Source organism: Sander vitreus, unplaced genomic scaffold (genome assembly GCF_031162955.1).
Source record: "Sander vitreus isolate 19-12246 unplaced genomic scaffold, sanVit1 ctg414_0, whole genome shotgun sequence".
NCBI lineage: Eukaryota > Metazoa > Chordata > Actinopteri > Perciformes > Percidae > Sander > Sander vitreus.
The window spans coordinates 5001-30000 of record NW_027595536.1 but is presented as its reverse complement, the minus strand read 5'-3'; the positions used below and the strand labels follow the sequence as shown (position 1 = coordinate 30000).

Genomic DNA, 25000 nt, shown 5'->3' with positions numbered 1-25000 from the left:
CGCTATGCCCCGCCCCTCCAGGCACAGCAGCCAATCCCTGCTCACAACTCAGCAGAACCGGAGAACCAATCAGTTCCACACAGCCTCCGGCCTCAGCCGGCCCCGGGGTATTGTGGGGGATGTAGTTCCAGTGAGGGAGGAAGACGGGACGATTCAGCCACAGAGGAGAGGGAGACAGGCACTGCAGAGAGACAGACAGGCTGCTTATTATGGTCTGTCATCTTTTATAAAGCATGCAGAGAGACAGACAGGCTGATTATTATGGTCTGTCATCTTGTATAGAGCCTGCAGAGAGACAGACAGGCAGCTTATTATGGTCTGTCATCTTTTATAGAGCCTGCAGAGAGACAGACAGGCTGATTATTATGGTCTGTCATCTTTTATAAAGCATGCAGAGAGACAGACAGGCAGCTTATTATGGTCTGTCATCTTTTATAGAGCCTGCAGAGAGACAGACAGGCAGCTTATTATGGTCTGTCTGACTCACCTCCCAGCTGACGTTGCCGCTGGCGTCCTCCAGCCTCCAGGCTCCGCCCCCCCCCTCTCTCAGACAGCCAATCAGAAGCAGGTTAACGCGCGGCAGGGCCCGCTGACCTGGCACACTAAGCTCCGCCTCCTTGGCCCATGCTCGCTGCTGATTGGTGCTCCAGGAGAGGTTGCTGACGCACGCCACGCGCTGTCGGGACAGAAGCTCCGAGACGGACACCAGCCTGGGTGGAGAGGGGAGGTGGGGGTTGGGGGGGGACGACGACAGGGGAGGGGACGACAACGGGGGGCGACAGGGGGGGAGGACAGAGGTCAACATGAGACTTTAAACAACGGGTATTATAATGGACTGAGGCTGATGGGTGTGTGTGTGTGTGTGTGTGTGTGTGTGTGTGTGTGTGTGTGTGTGTGTGTGTGTATGTGTGTGTGTGTGTGTGTGTGTGTGTGTGTGTGTGTGTGTGTGTGTGTGTGTGTGTGTATGTGTGTGTGTGTGTGTGTGTGTGTGTGTGTGTGTGTGTGTGTGTGTGTGTGTGTGTGTGTACCTGTGTGTGTGTACACCTGTGTGTGTGTGTGTGTGTACCTGTGTGTGTGTGTGTGTGTGTGTGTGTACCTGTGTGTGTGTGTGTGTACCTGTGTGTGTGTGTACCTGTGTGTGTGTACCTGTGTGTGTGTGTGTGTGTACCTGTGTGTGTACCTGTGTGTGTGTGTGTGTGTGTGTGTGTGTGTGTACCTGTGTGTGTGTGTACCTGTGTGTGTGTGTGTGTACCTGTGTGTGTGTGTGTGTGTGTACCTGTGTGTGTGTGTGTGTGTGTGTGTGTGTGTGTGTGTGTGTGTGTGTGTGTGTGTGTGTGTGTACCTGTGTGTGTGTGTGTGTGTGTGTGTGTGTGTGTGTGTGTGTGTGTGTGTGTGTGTGTGTGTGTGTGTGTGTGTGTGTGTGTGTGTGTGTGTGTGTGTGTGTGTGTGTGTGTGTGTGTGTGTGTACCTGTAGCTAACAGGTAAAGTGTGTGTGAGCGCTGTGTGTTCCTGGATCTTCTTCACCAAACACACACTCAGCTGATCAGCACACACACCTCCACCTGCAACACACAACACTGATGACATCAGCAGTGACATCACTGATCAGCTGATGTCTGATGTCATGTGAGCAGTGGTTATGTCTGCTGTTGTCCAATCACAGCTCAGCACTGGGGATTGGGTTTTCCATTCTGGAGTCCAGAGCATATTCATAATGTTATAAATATATATATATATATATATACATTTTAAAACCCTCCTCTCTTTACTCACTTGTTTGAGTATTTAATGTAAGAAATGAGAATGTTAAGATCTACTGAGCTCCTCAGTACCAAACTGTCCATTCTGGGTCAACTATAAGTACAGAAATGGGACAAGAAATGTCAAAAGAATTCATAAAAGCATTATGTTCCTACTTGGGAATAATTGTGTGGATGTTTGCAATTATACCTACAAATATAGTTATTATTTACTATTTTACACCAGAAATACTCTGGGATTTCCCCAATGTCCCTCCTGGGTAACAGACATTCAAATGCATACATTACCCACAATGCAATTGCACAGTCATGAAACAGGATATTGCATCCCCAGGACACCCAGAAAGGTCAGTGATCTCTCTGAAAGATGTTGATATTTCACCTTTTCTGGGTCACTGCGTCTATTGGCCCTTTTCCATCACATGGTACCTGCTCGCCTCGCCTCGCCTCTACTCGTCTTTTCTGGTTATGCGTTCTGATAGAAAGTCCCTGGTACCTGCTAACAGGTACTTTATGTAGTACCAGCTCCGTGGAGGTCCCCAGCGAGCTGAGGCGATACCAGAAGGTGACGTGAAAGCGACAGACGGGGGCGTCCTGAACTAACCCCCCATCTTGAAATAGTTCAGCCAGCTGTGTGTGTGTGTTGCTGCCTCCAGCTTCTTTAGAAACTAAATGTGTCTTCTGGCAACAACACACACACACACACACCTTCCACGTTCTGGGGGTGTGTCGCGTTAGGTCACAGCAGTTTCCTGTGGCGTCGCTATGACGACCAGCCACGTTGAGGCGGGACTAAAATCTGCAACGGAAAACGGACGCACAGTGAGGCGAGTCGAGCCGAGTCGAGTCGATAGCAAGTAGAGCAGATACCACGTAATGGAAAAACGCCAATCATGTCCTGAAATCATGTGTCTTCCTGGATAACGCTTATGAAATAAACAACTGTAAACTGCATTTTAAGACATTTGGCATATTTTTTTCTCTTTTTGGCATGGATTATCATGTGATCAAGACCAGATAATAATAATAATAATAATAATAATAATAATAATAATAATAATAATAATAATAATGCATTATAAATACCCATATATATCACATTAAGTGTGATAAAAATGTCGTTTTCTGAACAGTGATTGTTTGGTTAGCTGTAACTATAAATATACATACTCATTTATATGTAAAAGGTAGACATTGAAATCATTTTGAAATCATTTCTGTGACATTTTTAATGGGATAAATCAAAGGATTTATCAAAAATAAATTGTAATTGCATTCTTAAATTAAATCCCTGTTGTTGACATGTATACCAAACACTGTAATACAATTAGAAAGTGCTTTAATTGGCATTTTTTGACACTTTCATTCCTTTTCAGATGTTGAATCCTTATCCGTCTTTGACCCATAAATAGAGCTTGAGCGATCACTAGAAGCTGATTGGCTGACTGACCTGTCAATAAGCCGTCAACAGCGGAAGGGGCGGGGCCAGAGAGGACGGGACACAGATGTTCTGAGACGAAGCTGAAAATCTCCTTCAACCAGATAGATTCCTGCAGAGAGACATTAATATATTCAGATTTACTCAGATAGAAACATATAACATAACTATAAATACATCCAACTGTAAGAGAAATGCATATAATAATATGAATTATAATGGCAGTGTCGTTTATTTCATTATGTTATAACTGCACAAATATCACTTTTCCAGTAAAAGTAACGAGCCTGTTAGTTACAATAACTCCGCCGATTCACCAGTGGACTATTTAACAACAATTAGACACAGAAACTAATCAATAACCACACTAATGAAACCACTAGTGTCACCGCAGCTGATCATGTGAGCCCGTTACTGTATTACTGTTATAACTATGTAATAACTACGCTGCCTTTAGTGCTGGCTGGATATAAAGTGAGCCGATATTAACATGAAGCATTACGGACTGTAGAACAGTGTGTAATATTCTTCTGGGATGATTATGTTTCCGCTCAGAAGTTAAACATTATTAAAATCACAGATTTCTAAAGCGAGTTCAGTTCTCAGAGCGTCAGAGTGTGAACGTTACTAACGGCTTCCCCGCTGGGTTCAAACTGATCCAGGAACAGCTGCTGGGAGTCCATCTCCGCAGTAAGACCGATGTCTGCCGCCTGATATTAGTCTTTATTACTTATTAAATATGAAATAGTCAGTCTGTAAACAAACCGCTCCCGCAGAAAGCCTTCAAACTACAGATCCGGCTGAACTACGGTGTCCGGAGAGGCTCAAAACGAACCGAGTGCGCGATACGAGCGCCCCGAGCGGAGAGTTTATATAACAAATATAATCTAAAATCTATATATAACCGTCTCTGATATAATCAATACTTAGTTTCTTAATTTAGGTTTAAAGTGTGTCACATAATGGCTAATATTTTTAAAATGTATAACTCTTATTTAAATAAAATAAACCTTTATTGATGTCAGAGACAGCAACAAAAAGACAGAAACATCTTACACAGTAACATGTTTACGTTTAGGTCAAAAAACAAGTAAATATGTGTATTTATCTGTGTTTTTATGAAAACATAACAGAGTCATAACTTTTCCATCTTCCAGCAGATTAAATATAATATTTAATAATAATAAAACACAACAAAGCTCCAAAATGATTTATTAATAAAAACATATTTTAGTTTCTGTCTTTATATACAACCCTGTCATCTAATAGTTTTTATTGTTTAATATTATTTTTTAATAAATTATTGTTATAAGTTGTCGTTATTGTAAGTATATTTTTAGTATTATATTAATATTATAAATTAAGTTATTATAATAATATATTTTAATATTTAATATAATTTTAATAGATTTTAATACTGAAGCCAGTAAATGTGTTATACAATCTCCGTCTTCACACTGCTGCTGCTGTCTCTGTCGCCCCTCCTCCATCTCTTCACTGATTGGCTCTTGTATTTCACAAACACTAGCGTTGGCCAATCACACGCTAGGAGTACAATCCAGCTCCGCCCACGTGCGTGTACATCTCCCGCCCTGCTGCTGCAGCGTTGCTAGGCAGGCGGAGCCGTGTAGCAACGAGCTTTGAGCTGCGGCCCAGGGATCCAATCAAATTTCACTTTCAATACATTTTAAAATGCTTTATTGAAAACAATATAGTCAAAGCGTCAAAGATAATACAGTTTTATAATTAAAAAAATACATACAAAATTAAATATATAGCCTAAATGCATTGAGTAAACTAAAATAGATAAATATATAAAAACAAAAAAATCATGTGTGTGTACGTGCGTGTGTGTGTTCGCGTGTGTGAGAGAGATAATTAATTTGTTTAGGGTCAATAAAGAAACAACAACAATATATTAATACAAAATATGTCAAGTGTCAACCGTAAGAAGAAAATATAAAAACACGTGAAGCAGAGACGTTATAGTGAGCCAATCACAGACGCGTATTCGGCGAGGCCCCGCCCAGGCCAGCCGGGCGTGTTCCCGCCCTCTGAATAGGAATGACCAACGGGGGCGTTGCTGGGGGGCGGGGCCGCGCTCGAGCTCGACCCAGTTTGAAAGTGAACCAACGGCTCCAGTCGCTGCTTCAGCCACCAAACAACAACAAGAACCAGAACCCCGACCCAAAACCTGATCCCTCCGCGTGCACCCGGCCCTCCTGACGAGTGAGTACCTCACCCTCGGGTCCCTTTGATTTTAATGTCGCTGAGCGCGCGCAGGCGTTGGTTATACCGGCTGGCTTTTCCCTGCAGAATCCTGAGATAAAAGCTCCGGGAATGAGGCTGGAAAACGGGGATAAAATGGCCGCTGTGTGGGTCAGATTCGGCCGGAATGTGACGGTTCTGAAGTGCATGTCTGAGCCTCTGTGTGCGCGCACTCTGCGGTCTGTCCAAAACGTGTTGTTGTAAACACGGAACGCCCATTACGTTGTATGTATGAAAGCCAGCCAGGAATTAGCCGTGTCCCGTCCATACAATGCTGACCTCTCCGGAGCATAACCGGAGCCCTGCGTTAAAAATGCGTAGCAGCTGCTATGACACTATGTTTCCGTTGCAAAAACATCTGTTTGGTATAAAAACAACACAGCGCCGGGGGTGAAAGTTAAAATAATAAGCCCACGCGCTGACAGAAAGTCTTTGATAGTGTCTGTAGTTCAAACTGTTTTTTTTTTGTTTTTTTTTCTCTGCCTGCTAGCCTTTTAGCATTATGCTAGCGGAGGGGGATGGGGGCTGCTAGCATGATGCTAGCGGAGGGGGATGGGGGCTGCTAGCTCCGCAGAGGGCGGGAAGCAAATGGTGGCCCATTGTTCTACTGGAGCTAGCCTGTTAGCACGGCTAGGCTAACTGCAGCAGTCAATACATCTCCATAGAAGACTCGGCTAGCTCCGGGTTTAGTTCATCTCTATGGCCCGTAGACTTCCAGTCACAGCGGGGCGGAGGAGCCGGGGCTCCGCCGGGGTGTCCCGGGGCAGTTACCCGACACACAGAGGCCCTAGCCCAGGTTAGTGGGCCGCCTCGCGCCCCAGCAGATAAAATGGATCCCCACTTTGTTCTCTTTGTTATTCCCAGACTGCCGTTACTTTCCGTTAGTTTCCGTTAGAACACCGATTAACGGACAATTAACGGCCGACTCTATCACTAAGACAGAGAAAGTTCATTTTCTCTGTTTTCTAAATTATAATTTTGAATAAAAACATATTTTAAATGTACATTATGAACAAAAGCAGACATATAGGTTAAAGGGTCATTTCACACAGTGTTTATTTCTGGCTTATGTTTACATTTATTAAACCAAATAAAGATTTAATACTGATTTGGTTATTTTATTTATTTCTGTTTAACACTTAATTATTTATTCATGATTTAATTTTTAATGTAAAGATCAGCTGTGCTTTTAAACATAATCATATATATATATATATATATATATATATATATATATATACACCCCAATCATCTTATTGTGTAAATGATCCATGACATCACTCTTGTCTTTGTTGGGTGGCCAGCTGAATATTTAGGGCTTTAGCCCCCCCCTTTCTACTAGCTGTAATGCTTCATTAATTAACTGACCCATGATCAGCAGATTAATGATGATGAATATAAACAGTTTCAGTAGCTTTATTAAAGTGTAACTTTTCACTTATCTCCAAACCAACATGTAATCACCTTTAAGGGTGAATAATTAATAATCAGATTATAAACACATGATGTTAATACAGCTCCATCACACAAACTTACATCCTGGATGGAAACATCAGTTATACATCCTGTTATTACAGATTATATCAACATACTTATTAATTATATCACAACTAAACATTCTCCTGCTTTCTGTCTGTGTGTGTACATGTGTGTATCTCTGTGTGTGTGTGTCTCTGTGTGTGTGGGTGGGGGTGTGTGTGTGTGTGTGTGTGTGTGTGTGTCTCTCTCTCTCTCTTTGTGTGTCAGGCCGTCAGTATGATGCGTAAAGACGTCAACAAGCCCAAGGGGAAGACGTCGGCGTACGCCTTCTTCGTCCAGACGTGTAGAGAGGAACATCGTAAGAAGAACCCCGAGCAGTCGGTCAACTTCGCTGAGTTCTCCAAGAAATGCTCCGAGAGATGGAAGGTGAGACGGGTAGAGAGAGAGACGGACAGCCTGGTAGAGAGAGAGACAGAGAGAGATACATCCAGACAGACAGACAGACAGGTAGAGAGACAGACGGACAGCCTGGTAAAGAGCGAGATAGACATCCAGACAGACAGGTAGAGAGACAGACGGACAGCCTGGTAAAGAGCGAGAGAGACATCCAGACAGACAGGTAGAGAGACAGATAGGTAGAGAGACAGACGGACAGCCTGGTAGGTAGAGAGACAGACGGACAGCCTGGTAGGTAGAGAGACAGACGGACAGCCTGATAGAGAGAGAGACAGACAGACAGACACCCTGGTAGAGAGAGAGACAGACGGACACCCTGGTAGAGAGACCTCCAGACAGACAGGCTGCTATAGCCTGTCCATTATACAGGTTGCTCTAAAAGTACTGACAGTACACACTAATACCTTATGTTAATGTAGTACATGATCAGCTGATGTGACCTGTTGGAAGGATGAATTGTAAGTCATTGATTGAACATTGGCTCCATCTACTGGATCATTGGCACTAAGTATACATCAGTTTACATGTAACTTTATGTACGTATGTGTATATGTATGTATACTCTTTATTATATATATATATATACACACACACACACACACACACACACACAACTTGTATCTGGACATAGTAGTCAGACTACCACATGATGTAGACCACATTAGACCAGGTCCACAACCAAAACCACTATTTATAATTTAGAACAAGGTTCAGATCCTAAACCACTACACCTAGATTTATCTGGACTAAATTATAAATGGTGGTTGTGGGCCTGGTCTAATGTGGTCTACATCAGGTGGTTGTGGACCTGGTCTAATGTGGTCTACATCAGGTGGTTGTGGACCTGGTCTAATGTGGTCTACATCAGGTGGTTGTGGACCTGGTCTAATGTGGTCTACATCAGGTGGTTGTGGGCCTGGTCTAATGTGGTCTACATCAGGTGGTTGTGGACCTGGTCTAATGTGGTCTACATCAGGTGGTTGAGAGCTGATACTATTATATACTACTACATAGAGCTGATACTATTATACTACTACATAGAGCTGATACTATTATATAATACTATATAGAGCGGATACTATTATCTACTACTACATAGAGCTGATACTATTATCTACTACTACATAGAGCTGATACTATTATACTACTACATAGAGCAGATACTATTATATACTACTGTGTCTACCTGTCTGTCAGACTGTCTACCTGTCTGTCAGACTGTCTACCTGTCTGTCAGACGGTCTACCTGTCTGTCAGACTGTCTACCTGTCTATCAGACGGTCTACCTGTCTGTCAGACTGTCTACCTGTGTCTCTCCCTCTCTCTCTCTGTCTGTCTATCTCTCTCTCTCTGTGTGTGTGTCTGTCTGTCTCTCTCTCTCTGTCTGTCTACCTGTCTGTCTCTCTTTCTCTGTGTGTCTGTCTCTCTGTGTGTCTGTCTGTCTCTCTGTCTACCTGTCTGTCTCTCTAATATATTGAGTTGAATATGATAGTAAACTAATAAAGCAGGAAGCCTCCATATGTGAGAGGCTGATGATATTGTTGCATGAAGAATGAGCTTAATGATGATCAGAAGACTGGGTCTGTGGATGGATGAGTCATGTGACGCTGTGACAGACAGACAGACAGACCCCAGAGGTCAGAGGTCAGCTGCTGACAGCCTGCTGTGATTTCAGGGTCTGACTGCCGGAGATAAGAAGTGTTTTGAGGACATGGCCAAGGCCGACAAGGTGCGCTACAACCGTGAGATGAGAGACTACGTCCCCCCCAAAGGCTTCGGAAAGAGAGGACGCAAGAGGAAAGACCCCAATGCTCCCAAGAGACCCCCGTAAGTCTAGTCTGTCCCAGAGACCTCGTAAGTCTGCACACGCTCAGTCTAGTCTGTCCTAGAGACCTCGTAAGTCTGCACATGCTCAGTCTAGTCTGTCCTAGAGACCTCGTAAGTCTGCACATGCTCAGTCTAGTCTGTCCTAGAGACCTCGTAAGTCTGCACATGCTCAGTCTAGTCTGTCCTAGAGACCTCGTAAGTCCGTGCACATGCTCAGTCTAGTCTGTCCTAGAGACCTCGTAAGTCTGCACACGCTCAGTCTAGTCTGTCCTAGAGACCTCGTAAGTCTGCACATGCTCAGTCTAGTCTGTCCTAGAGACCTCGTAAGTCTGCACATGCTCAGTCTAGTCTGTCCCAGAGACCTCGTAAGTCTGCACATGCTCAGTCTAGTCTGTCCTAGAGACCTCGTAAGTCTGCACATGCTCAGTCTAGTCTGTCCTAGAGACCTCGTAAGTCTGCACATGCTCAGTCTAGTCTGTCTCAGAGACCTCGTAAGTCTGCACATGCTCAGTCTAGTCTGTCCTAGAGACCTCGTAAGTCTGCACATGCTCAGTCTAGTCTGTCCCAGAGACCTCGTAAGTCTGCACATGCTCAGTCTAGTCTGTCCCAGAGACCTCGTAAGTCTGCACATGCTCAGTCTAGTCTGTCTCAGAGACCTCGTAAGTCTGCTCAGTCTAGTCTGTCCTAGAGACCTCGTAAGTCTGCACACGCTCAGTCTAGTCTGTCTCAGAGACCTCGTAAGTCTGCACATGCTCAGTCTAGTCTGTCTCAGAGACCTCGTAAGTCTGCACATGCTCAGTCTAGTCTGTCCTAGAGGACCCCCCCTCCCCCAGTGTAACAGGTGTTCTGGTGGGGGGTCTGATGATGAAAGAGGAAACAGGCGTTGAGTCTGCTGGAGTTCTCTCAACACTGGTCACATTATACACACACATGATACTCTTCATTCACAGAAGGGTTAACCTTTCTCTCTCCCTCCCTGTCTGTCTGTCTCTCTCCCTCCCTGCCTGTCTCCCTCCTCCCATGTCCCTGTCTGTCTCCCTGCAGGTCTGCGTTCTTTGTGTTCTGCAGTGAGTACCGTCCCAGTGTCAAGCAGCAGTTCCCAGGTCTGTCTATAGGAGACTGTGCCAAGAAGCTGGGAGAGATGTGGAGCAAACTGTCTCAGTCTGAGAAGCTGCCCTACGAGGAGAAGGCCCAGAAACTACGGGAGAAATATGACCGGGTGAGACACACTGACATAGAGACAGACAGAGAGACAGACACTCAGAGAGAGAGACAGACACTCAGAGAGAGAGACAGGTAGTCAGAGAAGCTTCCCTACGAGGAGAAGGCTCAGAAATTACGGGAGAAATATGACCTGGTGAGACACTCACAGAGACACAGACACTCAGAGACAGACAGACATTCAGAGAGTCAGAGACAGACACTCAGAGAGAGACGGGCAGTAGCTGTGTCTCCATCTACAGTGGGGAGAACAAGTATTTGATACACGGCTGATTTTGCAGGTTTTCCTACTTACAAAGCACGTAGAGGTCTGTAATGTTTATCATAGATACTCTTCAACTGTGAGAGACGGGATCTAAAACAAAAATCCAGAAAATCACATTGTATGATTTTTTAAATAATTAATTAGCATTTTATTGCATGACATAAGTATTTGATACATCAGAAAAGCAGAACTTAATATTTGGTACAGAAACCTTTGTTTGCTATTACAGAGATCATACGTTTCCTGTAGTTCTTGACCAGGTTTGCACACACTGCAGCAGGGATGTTGGCCCACTCCTCCATACAGACCTTCTCCAGATCCTTCAGGTTTCGGGGCTGTCGCTGGGCAATACGGACTTTCAGCTCCCTCCAAAGATTTTCTATTGGGGTTCAGGTCTGGAGACTGGCTAGGCCACTCCAGGACCTTGAGATGCTTCTACGGAGCCACTCCTTAGTTGCCCTGGCTGTGTGTTTCGGGTCGTTGTCATGCTGGAAGACCCAGCCACGACTCCATCTTCAGTGCTCTTACTGAAGGAAGGAGGTTGTTGGCCAAGATCTCGCGATACATGGCCCCATCCATCCTCCCTCAATACGGTGCAGTCGCCCTGTCCCCTTTGCAGAAAAAGCATCCCCAAAGAATGATGTTTCCACCTCCATGCTTCACGGTTGGGATGGTGTTCTTGGGGTTGTACTCATCCTTCTTCCTCCAAACACGGCGAGTGGAGTTTAGACCAAAAAGCTCTATTTTGTGTCTCATCAGACCACATGACCTTCTCCCATTCCTCCTCTGGATCATCCAGATGGTCATTGGCAAACTTCAGACGGGCCTGGACATGCGCTGGCTTGAGCAGGGGGGACCTTGCGTGCGCTGCAGGATTTTAATCCATGACGGTGTAGTGTGTTACTAATGGTTTTCTTTGAGACTGTGGTCCCAGCTCTCTTCAGGTCATTAACCAGGTCCTGCCGTGGTCTGGGCTGATCCCTCACCTTCCTCATGATCATTGATGCCCCACGAGGTGAGATCTTGCATGGAGCCCCAGACCGAGGGAGATTGACCGTCATCTTGAACTTGTTCCATTTTCTAATAATTGCGGCAACAGTTGTTGCCTTCTCACCAAGCTGCTTGCCTATTGTCCTGTAGCCCATCCCAGCCTTGAGCAGATCTACAATGCTATCCCTGATGTCCTTACACAGCTCGCTGGTCTTGGACATTGTGGAGAGGTTGGAGTCTGTTTGATTGAGTGTGTGGACAGGTGTCTTTTATACAGGTAACAAGTTCAAACAGGTGCCGTTAATACAGGTAATGAGTGGAGAACAGGAGAGCTTCTTAAAGAAAAACTAACAGGTCTGTGAGAGCTGGAATTCTTACTGGTTGGTAGGTGATCAAATACTTAAATGCAAATAAAATGCAAATTAATTATTTAAAAATCATACAATGTGATTTTCTGGATTTTTTACAGACCTCTACGTGCTTTGTAAGTAGGAAAACCTGCAAAATCAGCAGTGTATCAAATACTTGTTCTCCCCACTGTAGATGGAGACACAGCTACTGCCCGTCTCTCTGAGTGTCTGTCTCTCTGAGTGTCTGTCTCTCTGAGTGTCTGTCTCTCTCACTGTCGGTGCAGAGCTGTGTGAAATGTGGTGTCTTAGTGTAAACTACTCTCAGCTCTGGAACCCTTTGGTGAAGAAGGTGTGTCTCCCAGGACAACATGTCTCAATGTCTCCTCTCTGTCTCCGTCCTGCAGGACATGGTGGCGTACCGTGGCGGGGGCGCCCCGACGTACCCCAGGAACCCCGGCTCTTCAGCTCAGGGAGGAGAGGAAGAGGAGGACGACGAGGGGGAGGACGAAGACGATGACGACGACGACGAATAGACAGAGACAGACAGACGGATAGAGATACTGTGTGTGTGTGTGTGTGTGTGTGTGTGTGTGTGTGTGTGTGTGTGTGTGTTTTTCAGACAACCATGGAACATACCAAGTTGACATCCATGACTTCATGTAAACATACACGTCCACTTTCCTAAAGCCACGTGGCGTGTTATCTGGACACATTTTGAGCTATCTGTGTGTATGTCTACGCTGTATACAGCAGACAGCAGTCTGCAACGTCACAGCGTAAACGTACACGCCACATTCTAAAGCCACGTGGCGTGTTATCGCGAGGCTATGGTTGGGTTTAGGAAACGTGACACGCAGGACCTGATCCCCGGTCTCCTGGTGAAAGTCCTGTGTTTGACCCATCCTCCCCCCCAGACCAACCTCCCTACACAGATTTTCTCCCTTTCATACTACTCACTACGGCGTCAATTCACACGCAGTCACAAGGTAATGTAAGTCAATGGAGGCCAAACGGCGTTGATGAACGCGCTACAAAGCGAGTGTGCGTCTTGATAACACGCCAATAATGGCACAGGAACTGGCGTGTCAAACATACACCACTTCATGAGATCAGTCTGGCCATAGAGCCGTTACCTGGGACCTTGGCAAAGTGCTCGTGTCTTGTATAATTCCCGGCCGGCCATCCACTGAGGGTCCTTTTGGACGTTTAGTTTCCGAGCCGTCTTTGGTAGTTCCTGGGCCCGACGCCGCGCCGGCCGCCACCGTCGGCCAGCTGGGCCAACATCTGGATTGGCGCCTCCATGTGGTGGGGTCTAACACTAACCCAAATAAATTCACTGAAGACATTTTGTAAACACGTTGCATCCACGTCATAGTTAAACCATGAATGTGTGGTTCTCTAAATCCCCGTCGTAGCTGGAGAAGGTGAGGGGCTGGGTGGGTTGTCCCGCCACACGTCTGAAATCATGTTATTACCATGTTATTACTGAAGCTGACAGCTCGCTCTGAAACACACACACACACAGGACCGCTGAGTAAGAGGGTCTGTGTGTGTGTGTATCTGTGTGTGTGTGCGCGTGTGTGTGTGTATCTGTGTGTGTGTGTGTGTGTGTGCGCGTGTGTGTGAGATCATCAGATGTTAAACTGTCCGACACCAGAGGGCAGTAGAGTAACCCCCCTCTCCCCTTCCTCACTGTTACCATGGTTTCCCTGCACCCCCCTCCTCATCCCCTCTGTGTGTCACCATGGAAACCCCTAACCCCCCTCCCCCCCCTCCTCTTCATCATCTTCTTCTTAATGTTGTTTTTTATTTTCTTACTGGAGGTTTATCAAGTTTTTTCTGTTGATTCCTTGTTCACTGTCAGCTGTGTAGAAACTTCAACTTTTATAATAAAACGACCAACTGAGGGAAAAACATGCTGTCTCCGTCTCTACTTTACCTCAACAACACGCTGTCTCCGTCTCTACTTTACCTCAACAACACGCTGTCTCCGTCTCTACTTTACCCCAACAACACGCTGTCTCCGTCTCTACTTTACCTCAACAACACGCTGTCTCCGTCTCTACTTTACCTCAACAACACGCTGTCTCCGTCTCTACTCTCAACAACACGCTGTCTCCGTCTCTACTTTACCTCAACAACACGCTGTCTCCGTCTCTACCTCAACAACACGCTGTCTCCGTCTCTCTACCTCAACAACACGCTGTCTCCGTCTCTACTTTACCCCAACAACACGCTGTCTCCGTCTCTACTTTACCTCAACAACACGCTGTCTCCGTCTCTACTTTACCTCAACAACACGCTGTCTCCGTCTCTACCTCAACAACACGCTGTCTCCGTCTCTACTTTACCTCAACAACACGCTGTCTCCGTCTCTACTTTACCTCAACAACACGCTGTCTCCGTCTCTACCTCAACAACACGCTGTCTCCGTCTCTACTTTACCTCAACAACATGCTGTCTCTGCCTCAACAACATGCTGTCTGTCCTTACTTTACCTCAACATCACTCTAACCCTAACCCACACTTTACCAGATTGAATCCCACTTTATTCACAACACTTAACCACATTTATCTTTGTGGAGACAGATGTGTCCATTGTTTCAGAGATCAACAGTCTGACTGCAGTGAGTTCAGGTGCTCTCCAGTCAGACTGTCTGTAACCATTAAACATGAGACTGTTGCTCCTCAGAGATCCTCTCGTCTCCCCTTCACAATAAGAGCCCAGCTGAAGACTTGTCCCTCCCGTCTCCCCTTCACAATAAGAGCCCAGTGGACTTGTCCCTCCCATCTCCCCTTGATTGATATCTTTTATTTTGAACATGTAAATAAAATAAAACATCAGAAAACAATAGTAATAAAAAAAAGTTAAAAAATAAAACTCCATAATTTCCACTACTTAAAGACCTCTATTTACACATGGAAAAGGGAGTAGGAAGAAGTAAAACTTACAGTGGGGCAAAAAAGTATTTAGTCAGCCACCAACTGTGCAAGTTCTCCCACTTAAAAAGATGAGAGAGGCCTGTAATCTTCATCATAGCTACACTTCAACTATGAGAGACAAAATGAGGAAAATAATCCAGAAAATCACATTGTAGGATTTTTAATGAATTTATTTGCAAATTCCTCTGGAAAATAAGTATTTGGTCACCTACAAACAAGCAAGATTTCTGGCTCTCACAGACCTGTAACTTCTTCTTTAAGAGGCTCCTCTGTCCTCCACTCGTTACCTGTATTAATGGCACCTGTTTGAACTGGTTATCAGTATAAAAGACACCTGTCCACAACCTCAAACAGTCACACTCCAAACTCCACTATGGCCAAGACCAAAGAGCTGTCAAAGGACACCAGAAACTAAATTGTAGACCTGCACCAGGCTGGGAAGACTGAATCTGCAATAGGTAAGCAGCTTGGTTGAAGAAATCAACTGTGGGAGCAGTTATAAGAAAATGGAAGACATACAAGACCACTAATAATCTCCCTCGATCCGGGGCTCCACGCAAGATCTCCCCCCATGGGGTCAAAATGATCACAGAACGGTGAGCAAAAACCCCAGAACCACACGGGGGGACCTAGTGAATGACCTGCAGAGAGCTGGGACCAAAGTAACAAAGGCTACCATCAGTAACACACCACGCCGCCAGGGACTCAAATCCTGCAGTGCCAGACGTGTCCCCCTGCTTAAGCCAGTACATGTCCAGGTCCGTCTGGAGTTTGCTAGAGAGCATTTGGATGATCCAGAAGAGGATTGGGAGAATGTCACATGGTCAGATGAAACCAAAATAGAACTTTTTGGTAAAAACTCAACTCGTCGTGTTTGGAGGGGAAAGAATGCTGAGTTGCATCCAAAGAACACCATACCTACTGTGAAGCATGGGGGTGGAAACATCATGCTTTGGGGTTGTTTTTCTGCAGAGGGACCAGGACGACTGATCCGTGTAAAGGAAAGAATGAATGGGGGCCATGTATCGTGAGATTTTGAGTGAAAACCTCTTTCCATCAGCAAGGGCATTGCAGATGAAACGTGGCTGGGTCTTTCAGCATGACAATGATCCCAAACACACCGCCCGGGCAACGAAGGAGTGGCTTCGTAAGAAGCATTTCAAGGTCCTGGAGTGGCCTAGCCAGTCTCCAGATCTCAACCCCATAGAAAATCTTTGGAGGGAGCTGAAAGTCCGTGTTGCCCAGCGACAGCCCCAAAACATCACTGCTCTAGAGGAGATCTGCATGGAGGAATGGGCCAAAATACCAGCAACAGTGTGTGAAAACCTTGTGAAGACTTACAGGAAACGTTTGACCTCTGTCATTGCCAACAAAGGGTATATAACAAAGTATTGAGATGAACTTTTGTTATTGACCAAATACTTATTTTCCACCATAATTTGCAAATAAATTCATTAAAAATCCTACAATGTGATTTTCTGGATTATTTTTCTCATTTTGTCTCTCATAGTTGAAGTGTAGCTATGATGAAGATTACAGGCCTCTCTCATCTTTTTAAGTGGGAGAACTTGCACAGTTGGTGGCTGACTAAATACTTTTTTGCCCCACTGTATGTACTCCTCCCCCTTTATACCCTTTCTATCATATTAAATGAGTTAGCTACAAAACAAGAAGTCTACAGAGATAATGAATCTGTAATCAATGAAAATATATATTCAGAAGTTCTATTCACATTCATATATTTACTCATACACAACAACAAGTATACACATACTACAGATTGTTCAATATAAGCCCAGGTTATTAATTGCACTGCTACTCTGTCCCTCTGCAATGTAGTGTCTTTGAACATCTGTTTGCATTGGAATATGTTCAGACATGGCTTTAATTCATTATTTAGTTTATTCCACAATGTAGTGCCACTGACAGATCAACAGAAACCTTTCCTTGTAGTTCAGAAACTGGGAGTCTTAAATGTGACTTTCCCCTGAAGTCGTAGCCCCCCCTCTCTTTCAGAAAGTCTTTTCTGTATGCTGCCAGGCATTACGTTGTTCCTGCCTTGAACATAATCACTGCTAGGTCAAGTCATTGTAATGCTTTAGACTGAAAATAATGAATTGGTGAACTCCTAATACCCAGTGTTATGAATTATTCTTATTGCTCTCTTTTGAAGTATAATGAACGATTTCAATGAGTTTTGATATGTGTTTCCCCAAACCTCTACACAGTAATTCATATACAGTAACACCACTGGACAACACAACATGTGGAGTGATTTGTAGTCTAAAATGTGCTTTGCTTTAGCCAAGACTGAAATACTTCTAGACAGTTATGTTTGGATATATTTCATGTGAGATTTCCAGCAAATCATGTCATCTATAATCACTCCCAGGAATGTCATTTCATATACTCTTTCTATATTGACACCTTCTATCTGTAACTGAACTTGATTGATTGATTTACGATTGCCAAATATCATGAATTTGGTTTCACTCACATTTGAAGATAACTTATCCGTGTCCGACCACTGTTTCATGTTTCTGAATTATGAAGTGATAATGTCCAGGAGTTGCTGGGAATTATGACCAGAACCAAAGATGTTTGTGTCGTCTGCAAATAATACAAATATCAGTAATTCAGATACTTTACATATGTCGTTTATATAGAGGATGAATAGTTCTGGTCCCAGTACTGACCCCTGGGGGACGCCACACGCAACGTCCAAACATTCAGATGTATAATCTCACAACTTCACAAACTGTTGCCTGTCTTTTAAATAACTGCTTAACCAAGTCAACAGTATCCCCCTAATCCCGAGTCGTTCCAAGTCATTCATTCATATTTCATCATTAATTGCATCAAATGCTGTTTTCAAATCAATACGTACCCCAACTCCATATTTCTTTTTGTCTGTGGAATATTTCTTCACTGAGATCAGTTAAAGCTAGTGATGTTGACCTATTGTTTCTGAATCCATATTGACTATCAGTAAGTAATCTGCATTTGTCCAATCTGTCATTGAAGAGTTTTTCTAGAACATTTGATAATTGAGGCAGTAAAGAGACCGGCCTGTAATCTGTGAAGTGATCTCCAGTTTTGTACAAAGGTATGACTTTGACTATTTTCATTTTAGTTGGACATTTACCAGTTTGGAATGACGAATAAAAAATATGAGTTAATGGTTCTGAGATCCCCTCAATTACATGTTTTACTATCTTGATATCTATTTCATTACCATCAGTGGATGCTTTAGTTTAGCATTTCTTAACAATATCTATTATTTATTTTTCTTCTACTGCTTTAAAGCGCCCATATTCTGCTCATTTTCAGGTTCATTATTGTATTTTAAGGTTGTACCAGAATGGGTTTACATGGTTTAATGATCAAAAAACACCATATTGTTGTACTGCCCAGCTCTCTCTCACTGCTGCAGATCCTCTTTTCAGCTGGTCTCTGTTTTAGCTACAGAGTGAGACCTCTTTTCTTCTTCTGTACTATCTTTGATTGCACATGCTCAGTAGCTCAGATGTAGATCATGTCAGCTAGCTAGCTCCATAGACAGTAAAAGAAAGGCTGTTTCTCCACCTTCAGTCAGTTACAAGGCAGGATTAGCTGGGAGACTTCTTCTAAATGAGGGCGCACATGGAAGTAGTTCTTTTGGAGATTATGGTGAACTGGTGTGTGTTGTAGCAGTGCTTTGCTATTGAGAACGAAGTAGCATGCTAGCGTTAGCATTAGCGTTAGCATGCTAACGCCACAAGCTAATGGTTGCGGTTAGGCAGCTCGTCTCAGCTAGTGACGTAGAAAGCCGTGCAGATGTTGACCAGCTGACCCGGAGACTGAAGACAGGACTCATTCAGAAACCGTCTCTCACTCAGAACAGCATGGAGGGTTATCAACGTCTGTATGAAGCACCAGAGACACTAAATAACTCCCCAAATCCCAGAAAAAGAGATTATTTTTCATAATATGGGCTCTTCAAGAAGCATTGAACATTGATTTCTTTCAGTAAGATCATTATATCTGTTATTATCTGCAGAATAGGAATTGTTCCAGCTAAATCTGGTCCAACATTTGCAGAATATTTATTAAAGGTATTGACCACGTCCTCCATATTATTAATGTTCTTTTCATTACGAGGGAAATACTGGGGATAATTAGACTGTCTCGTGCCCTTTCTTATAATACTATTTAGTATATTCCATATACCATTCATAATATTTTTATTATCTAATAGTTTACTTTAGTATCCTCTCTTACAAGTTCTCATAATCTTAATTAGCTTTATATTTCTTATATTTACTTTCTGCTTCTATAGTTCTGTGTTTAAGAAATTCTCTATAAAGTGTATTACAGGCATGTTGTAATCCTGCTGTAATCCTGCTGTAATCCTGTTGTAATCATGTTGTAATCCTGCTGTAATCCTGCTGTAATCCTGTTGTAATCCTGTTGTAAACATATTATAATCCTGTTGTAATCCTGTTGTAATCCTGCTGTAATCATGCTGTAATCATTTTGTAATCATGTTGTAATCCTGTTGTAATCATGTTGTAATCATGTTGTAATCATGTTGTAATCATGTTGTAATCCTGTTGTAATCCTGCTGTAATCCTGTTGTAATCCTGTTGTAATCATGCTGTAATCCTGCTGTAATCATGTTGTAATCCTGTTGTAATCCTGTTGTAATCCTGCTGTAATCATGTTGTAATCCTGTTGTAATCATGTTGTAATCCTGTTGTAATCATGCTGTAATCCTGTTGTAATCATGCTGTAATCATGCTGTAATCATGCTGTAATCATGCTGTAATCATGCTGTAATCATGCTGTAATCATGTTGTAATCATGCTGTAATCATGTTGTAATCATGTTGTAATCCACGCTCTGTCACTACATTTTAGTTTGCTGCAATATTTTTTATCAGATAATTCTTATCATATAATCATTTAAATATTCTTAGGAATTCACCATATACTTTATCAATATCGTTTTCCTGATATATTATTTCCCAGTCTTGTGAAAGAAGATCATCTCTCAGTGCTCCCTGTTGTAGTACCTTGTCCTGTTGTAGTACCTTGTCTTGTTGTAGTACCTTGTCCTGTTGTAGTACCTTGTCCTGTTGTAGTACCTTGTCCTGTAGTAGTACCTTGTCCTGTTGTAGTACCTTGTCCTGTTGTAGTATCTTGTCCTGTTGTAGTACCTTGTCCTGTTGTAGTATCTTGTAGTACCTTGTCTTGTTGTAGTACCTTGTCCTGTTGTAGTACCTTGTCCTGTTGTAGTACCTTGTCCTGTTGTAGTACCTTGTCCTGTTGTAGTATCTTATACAATGTTGATATAACCCCTGTCTTCGTCTCTCCCTCTGTGTAGAAGCCATTAGTAATTCTAGTTTCGATGTGTCTTAGGTAATGTCTTGGTTGTAAAAACTTGTTAAAAGCGTTGGAATGATTTTAAGGTTTGCCCCCAAACACGTGTGCCCTGTATTTCAACCCCTGGTCTGTCTGTTAGAGGTGCTGAAATTACTCAAATAACGGCTGCATGGAATCGTGGACACGGACGATGCTGCATCGATAATCAGCCGAGCCATAATCCATTATTTCTGTTTATTACTGGTGAGGATAACGATCCGGCAGGGGATGGATGTCCGTTCACGGCTTAAATGGTGGAGAGCTGATGATCAGGACCAGGTGTGCAGATTGCAGATGAGACACAGGTGTGGGTGGTTGCAGATTCTCCCGCCTTGCTTTGTCGCCAGGCAACCAGACAGGGTGCGTTCAGGAACTCCCAGAAAACACAGACTCACAGGCGAAAAACAGGAACTGAGGCAGAAAATGAACTCAGGAGGCGGGATTCATTACATGGTCAGATCTCCTGATATCCACCAGGCCTATCAACGAGCTGGAAGGTTCACTCATATGTTAATATATCATCTGCAAATAATGATATTCTGTGTCCTTCATCCCTCCTTCCCTTTATATCTTCATTCTGTCTGATTGACTCAGCCAGTGGTTCAGTACTTGCAGCAAATAATATATAATAATATAATATAATATAATGAAGGACTGCGACAGTCTCCTTGTCTGACTCCTCTTTTAACCCTTGCGTTGACTTCGGGTCACATTGACCCGTTTTCAATTTTTGTTTTATATCAGAAAATATGGGACGTAGAAATAAGCGCTGAAAATGTGTAGAAGAAAAATGTAACAATTTAAGAGCTGTGACACACCAACCAGACGTCGGACTGATCAGTCGGGTCCCCAAGGTCCAAAAAGATGCCACAAAACACACTGAGGCGACGCCGACTTGAGCGTACGCTCTGCACGTGCACGAAATGTAACACGTCTCCATAGCAGCAGGCGGCGCTGATCTGTATAGTTTCCCAGAAAATGAAAACCGGCAGCTGATTGGACGAACGCGTCACGTGGGTCTGACTGCTCCCCGACCATCATGGCGTCTCGTTCAGAATACGATCTCATATTGTCCTAAAATAGTTATAGAATAGAAATGTGTTTCTGAAAACATTTGAAGAGAGGAATAGGCCGTGCAGTTGCTGAATCTGTCTTCACTTCAGAGCAACAAAGGTCATCAGATTTTGAGAGGCTGATCCGCTCCCCGTTTCCTGGTGAGTCCCGACTGCCCTGTCTCTGACTGAGCATGTCAGGTCGGTCCAAATGAAGGCCGACAGCTCCTCTGACGGACGACGGCACGAACACACCGACCAGACTCGAGTCACCGACCTCGCCAGACTGCCAGACGGCCAATTATCGGGTTATATTATTATTATTACTTATTACTTACATACCTCTGCATTCTCCGTGCCATTATATTTGTTAATATTTTCAAATCATTGCAGAGCTAGCTGACAGGTCTATATCCCTCGCATGAGGTTGGGTCTTTGCCCTCCTTATGTAAGACCGAAATGACGGCTTCTGACCAAGTCTTGTCTGGTGAGTCACCTGACATCAGAGTGTAATTAAAGATATATATATATATATATATATATATATATATATATATATATATATATATATATATATATATATATATATATATATATTAGGAGTGGTATGCTTAATGAAAAAACATCCTAACCGCTCGGTTGGCTAGTCTCTATTCAGAGTGTGTGTGCGTCAGTCCTCTGTTAATGGTCACTAAACTCTTACTGCAGTAGTACCCACTTTATACTCCTATGTTAAAACTCTTACTGCAGTAGTACCCACTTTATACTCCTATGTTAAAACTCTTACTGCAGTAGTACCCACTTTATACTCCTATGTTAAAACTCTTCCTGCAGTAGTACCCACTTTATACTCCTATGTTAAAACTCTTACTGCAGTAGTACCCACTTTATACTCCTATGTTAAAACTCTTACTGCAGTAGTACCCACTTTATACTCCTATGTTAAAACTCTTACTGCAGTAGTACCCACTTTATACTCCTATGTTAAAACTCTTACTGCAGTAGTACCCACTTTATACTCCTATGTTAAAACTCTTCCTGCTGTAGTACCCACTTTATACTCCTATGTTAAAACTCTTCCTGCAGTAGTACCCACTTTATACTCCTATGTTAAAACTCTTACTGCAGTAGTACCCACTTTATACTCCTATGTTAAAACTCTTACTGCAGTAGTACCCACTTTATACTCCTATGTTAAAAACTCTACTGCAGTAGTACCCACTTTATACTCTATGTTAAAAACTCTTACTGCAGTAGTACCCACTTTATACTCCTATGTTAAAACTCTTACTGCAGTAGTACCCACTTTATACTCCTATGTTAAAACTCGTACTGCAGTAGTACCCACTTTATACTCCTATGTTAAAACTCTTACTGCAGTAGTACCCACTTTATACTCCTATGTTAAAACTCGTACTGGAAACGACGGGGGGGATGAGCAGGACGAACGCGTCACGTGGTTGTTGCTGCTCCCGAATTTCAAAGCTAATGACTAATTTCTAATGGCGTCTCGTTCTGAATACGAGCTCATATTTTACTAAAATAGTTCACCGTAACGTGGTTCTGAAAACATTTTAAGCGAGAAATAGGCCGTGCAGCTGCTGAATCTGTCTGATTTTTTGTTTGACAAAAGTCAGTTTAAAAGATTTTCGTCAGATTTCTCTTTCGCAGACCGCTCCTCAGGTGGCGTGCTGCTGCTGCAGGTCACGTCACGTGTAGAGATGTCAGGTGGGAGAGATGAGGAAGACTGTAGAGATGAGGAAGACTGTAGAGGTGTCAGGTGGGAGAGATGAGGAAGACTGTAGAGATGTCAGGTGGGAGAGATGAGGAAGACTGTAGAGATGTCAGGTGGGAGAGATGAGGAAGACTGTAGAGGTGTCAGGTGGGAGAGATGAGGAAGACTAGAGATGTCAGGTGGGAGAGATGAGGAAGACTGTAGAGACGTCAGGTGGGAGAGATGAGGAAGACTGTAGAGACGTCAGGTGGGAGAGATGAGGAAGACTGTAGAGACGTCAGGTGGGAGAGATGAGGAAGACTGTAGAGACGTCAGGTGGGAGATGAGGAAGACTGTAGAGATGTCAGGTGGGAGAGATGAGGAAGACTGTAGAGGTGTCAGGTGGGAGAGATGAGGAAGACTGTAGAGATGAGGAAGGCTTTAGAGATGTCAGGTGGGAGAGATGAGGAAGACTGTAGAGATGAGGAAGACTGTAGAGATGTCAGGTGGGAGCGATGAGGAAGACTAGAGATGTCAGGTGGGAGAGATGAGGAAGACTAGAGATGAGGAAGGCTTTAGAGATGTCAGGTGGGAGAGATGAGGAAGGCTGTAGAGATGAGGAAGACTGTAGAGATGTCAGGTGGGAGAGATGAGGAAGACTGTAGAGATGAGGAAGACTGTAGAGACGTCAGGTGGGAGAGATGAGGAAGACTGTAGAGACGTCAGGTGGGAGAGATGAGGAAGACTGTAGAGACGTCAGGTGGGAGAGATGAGGAAGACTGTAGAGACGTCAGGTGGGAGAGATGAGGAAGACTGTAGAGATGTCAGGTGGGAGAGATGAGGAAGACTGTAGAGGTGTCAGGTGGGAGAGATGAGGAAGACTGTAGAGATGTCAGGTGGGAGAGATGAGGAAGACTGTAGAGATGTCAGGTGGGAGAGATGAGGAAGACTGTAGAGATGTCAGGTGGGAGAGATGAGGAAGACTGTAGAGACGTCAGGTGGGAGAGATGAGGAAGACTGTAGAGATGAGGAAGACTGTAGAGATGTCAGGTGGGAGAGATGAGGAAGACTGTAGAGACGTCAGGTGGGAGAGATGAGGAAGACTGTAGAGATGAGGAAGACTGTAGAGATGTCAGGTGGGAGAGATGAGTAAGACTGTAGAGATGAGGAAGACTGTAGAGATGTCAGGTGGGAGAGATGAGGAAGACTGTAGAGATGTCAGGTGGGAGAGATGAGGAAGACTGTAGAGACGTCAGGTGGGAGAGATGAGGAAGACTGTAGAGACGTCAGGTGGGAGAGATGAGGAAGACTGTAGAGACGTCAGGTGGGAGATGAGGAGATGAGGAAGACTGTAGAGGTGTCAGGTGGGAGAGATGAGGAAGACTGTAGAGACGTCAGGTGGGAGAGATGAGGAAGACTGTAGAGACGTCAGGTGGGAGAGATGAGGAAGGCTGTACAGATGTCAGGTGGGAGAGATGAGGAAGACTGTAGAGATGTCAGGTGGGAGAGATGAGGAAGACTGTAGAGATGAGGAAGACTGTAGAGATGTCAGGTGGGAGAGATGAGGAAGACTAGAGATGTCAGGTGGGAGAGATGAGGAAGACTGTAGAGATGTCAGGTGGGAGAGATGAGGAAGACTGTAGAGATGAGGAAGACTGTAGAAATGTCAGGTGGGAGAGATGAGGAAGACTAGAGATGTCAGGTGGGAGAGATGAGGAAGACTGTAGAGACGTCAGGTGGGAGAGATGAGGAAGACTGTAGAGATGTCAGGTGGGAGATGAGGAAGACTGTAGAGACGTCAGGTGGGAGAGATGAGGAAGACTGTAGAGGTGTCA

At 44.0% G+C, this 25000-nt stretch overlaps 2 protein-coding genes across 3 annotated transcripts in view; one reads left to right on the top strand and one right to left on the bottom strand.

Annotated features, from left to right (window-relative positions):
* The window catches only part of ctc1 (CTS telomere maintenance complex component 1), a 37027-nt gene extending 33024 nt beyond the window's left edge, over window positions 1–4003 (bottom strand). For both annotated transcript variants that reach the window (XM_078245213.1, XM_078245212.1), the window contains exons 1-5: window positions 3831–4003; window positions 3211–3310; window positions 1469–1562; window positions 488–710; window positions 1–181 (exon numbers count right to left, since the gene is read on the bottom strand). The exon at window positions 1–181 is cut by the window's left edge and continues 43 nt beyond it. In XM_078245213.1, the coding sequence (XP_078101339.1) occupies window positions 1–181; window positions 488–710; window positions 1469–1562; window positions 3211–3310; window positions 3831–3881 (649 nt within the window). In that variant the 5' untranslated portion in view covers window positions 3882–4003. The remainder of the gene's footprint in view (window positions 182–487; window positions 711–1468; window positions 1563–3210; window positions 3311–3830) is intronic.
* A 1300-nt stretch (window positions 4004–5303) lies between these two features.
* Window positions 5304–13970, top strand: LOC144514021 (high mobility group protein B2-like). The gene is made up of 5 exons (XM_078245211.1): window positions 5304–5427; window positions 7213–7371; window positions 9077–9228; window positions 10273–10447; window positions 12459–13970. Exons 2-5 carry the CDS (start codon window positions 7222–7224, stop codon window positions 12585–12587), a joined length of 606 nt encoding a protein of 201 aa, XP_078101337.1. The 5' UTR covers window positions 5304–5427; window positions 7213–7221; the 3' UTR covers window positions 12588–13970.
* Window positions 13971–25000: the final 11030 nt, after the last annotated feature.

What these genes read in the sequence shown, in the direction of transcription:
- LOC144514021 (XM_078245211.1), top strand. Translation starts at nt 7,222, where the DNA reads ATGATGCGTAAAGACGTCAACAAGCCCAAGGGGAAGACGTCGGCGTAC. An exon ending in AATGCTCCGAGAGATGGAAG is followed by an intron (nt 7,372 to 9,076) that starts GTGAGACGGGTA and finishes CTGTGATTTCAG; the next exon opens with GGTCTGACTGCCGGAGATAA. An exon ending in AATGCTCCCAAGAGACCCCC is followed by an intron (nt 9,229 to 10,272) that starts GTAAGTCTAGTC and finishes GTCTCCCTGCAG; the next exon opens with GTCTGCGTTCTTTGTGTTCT.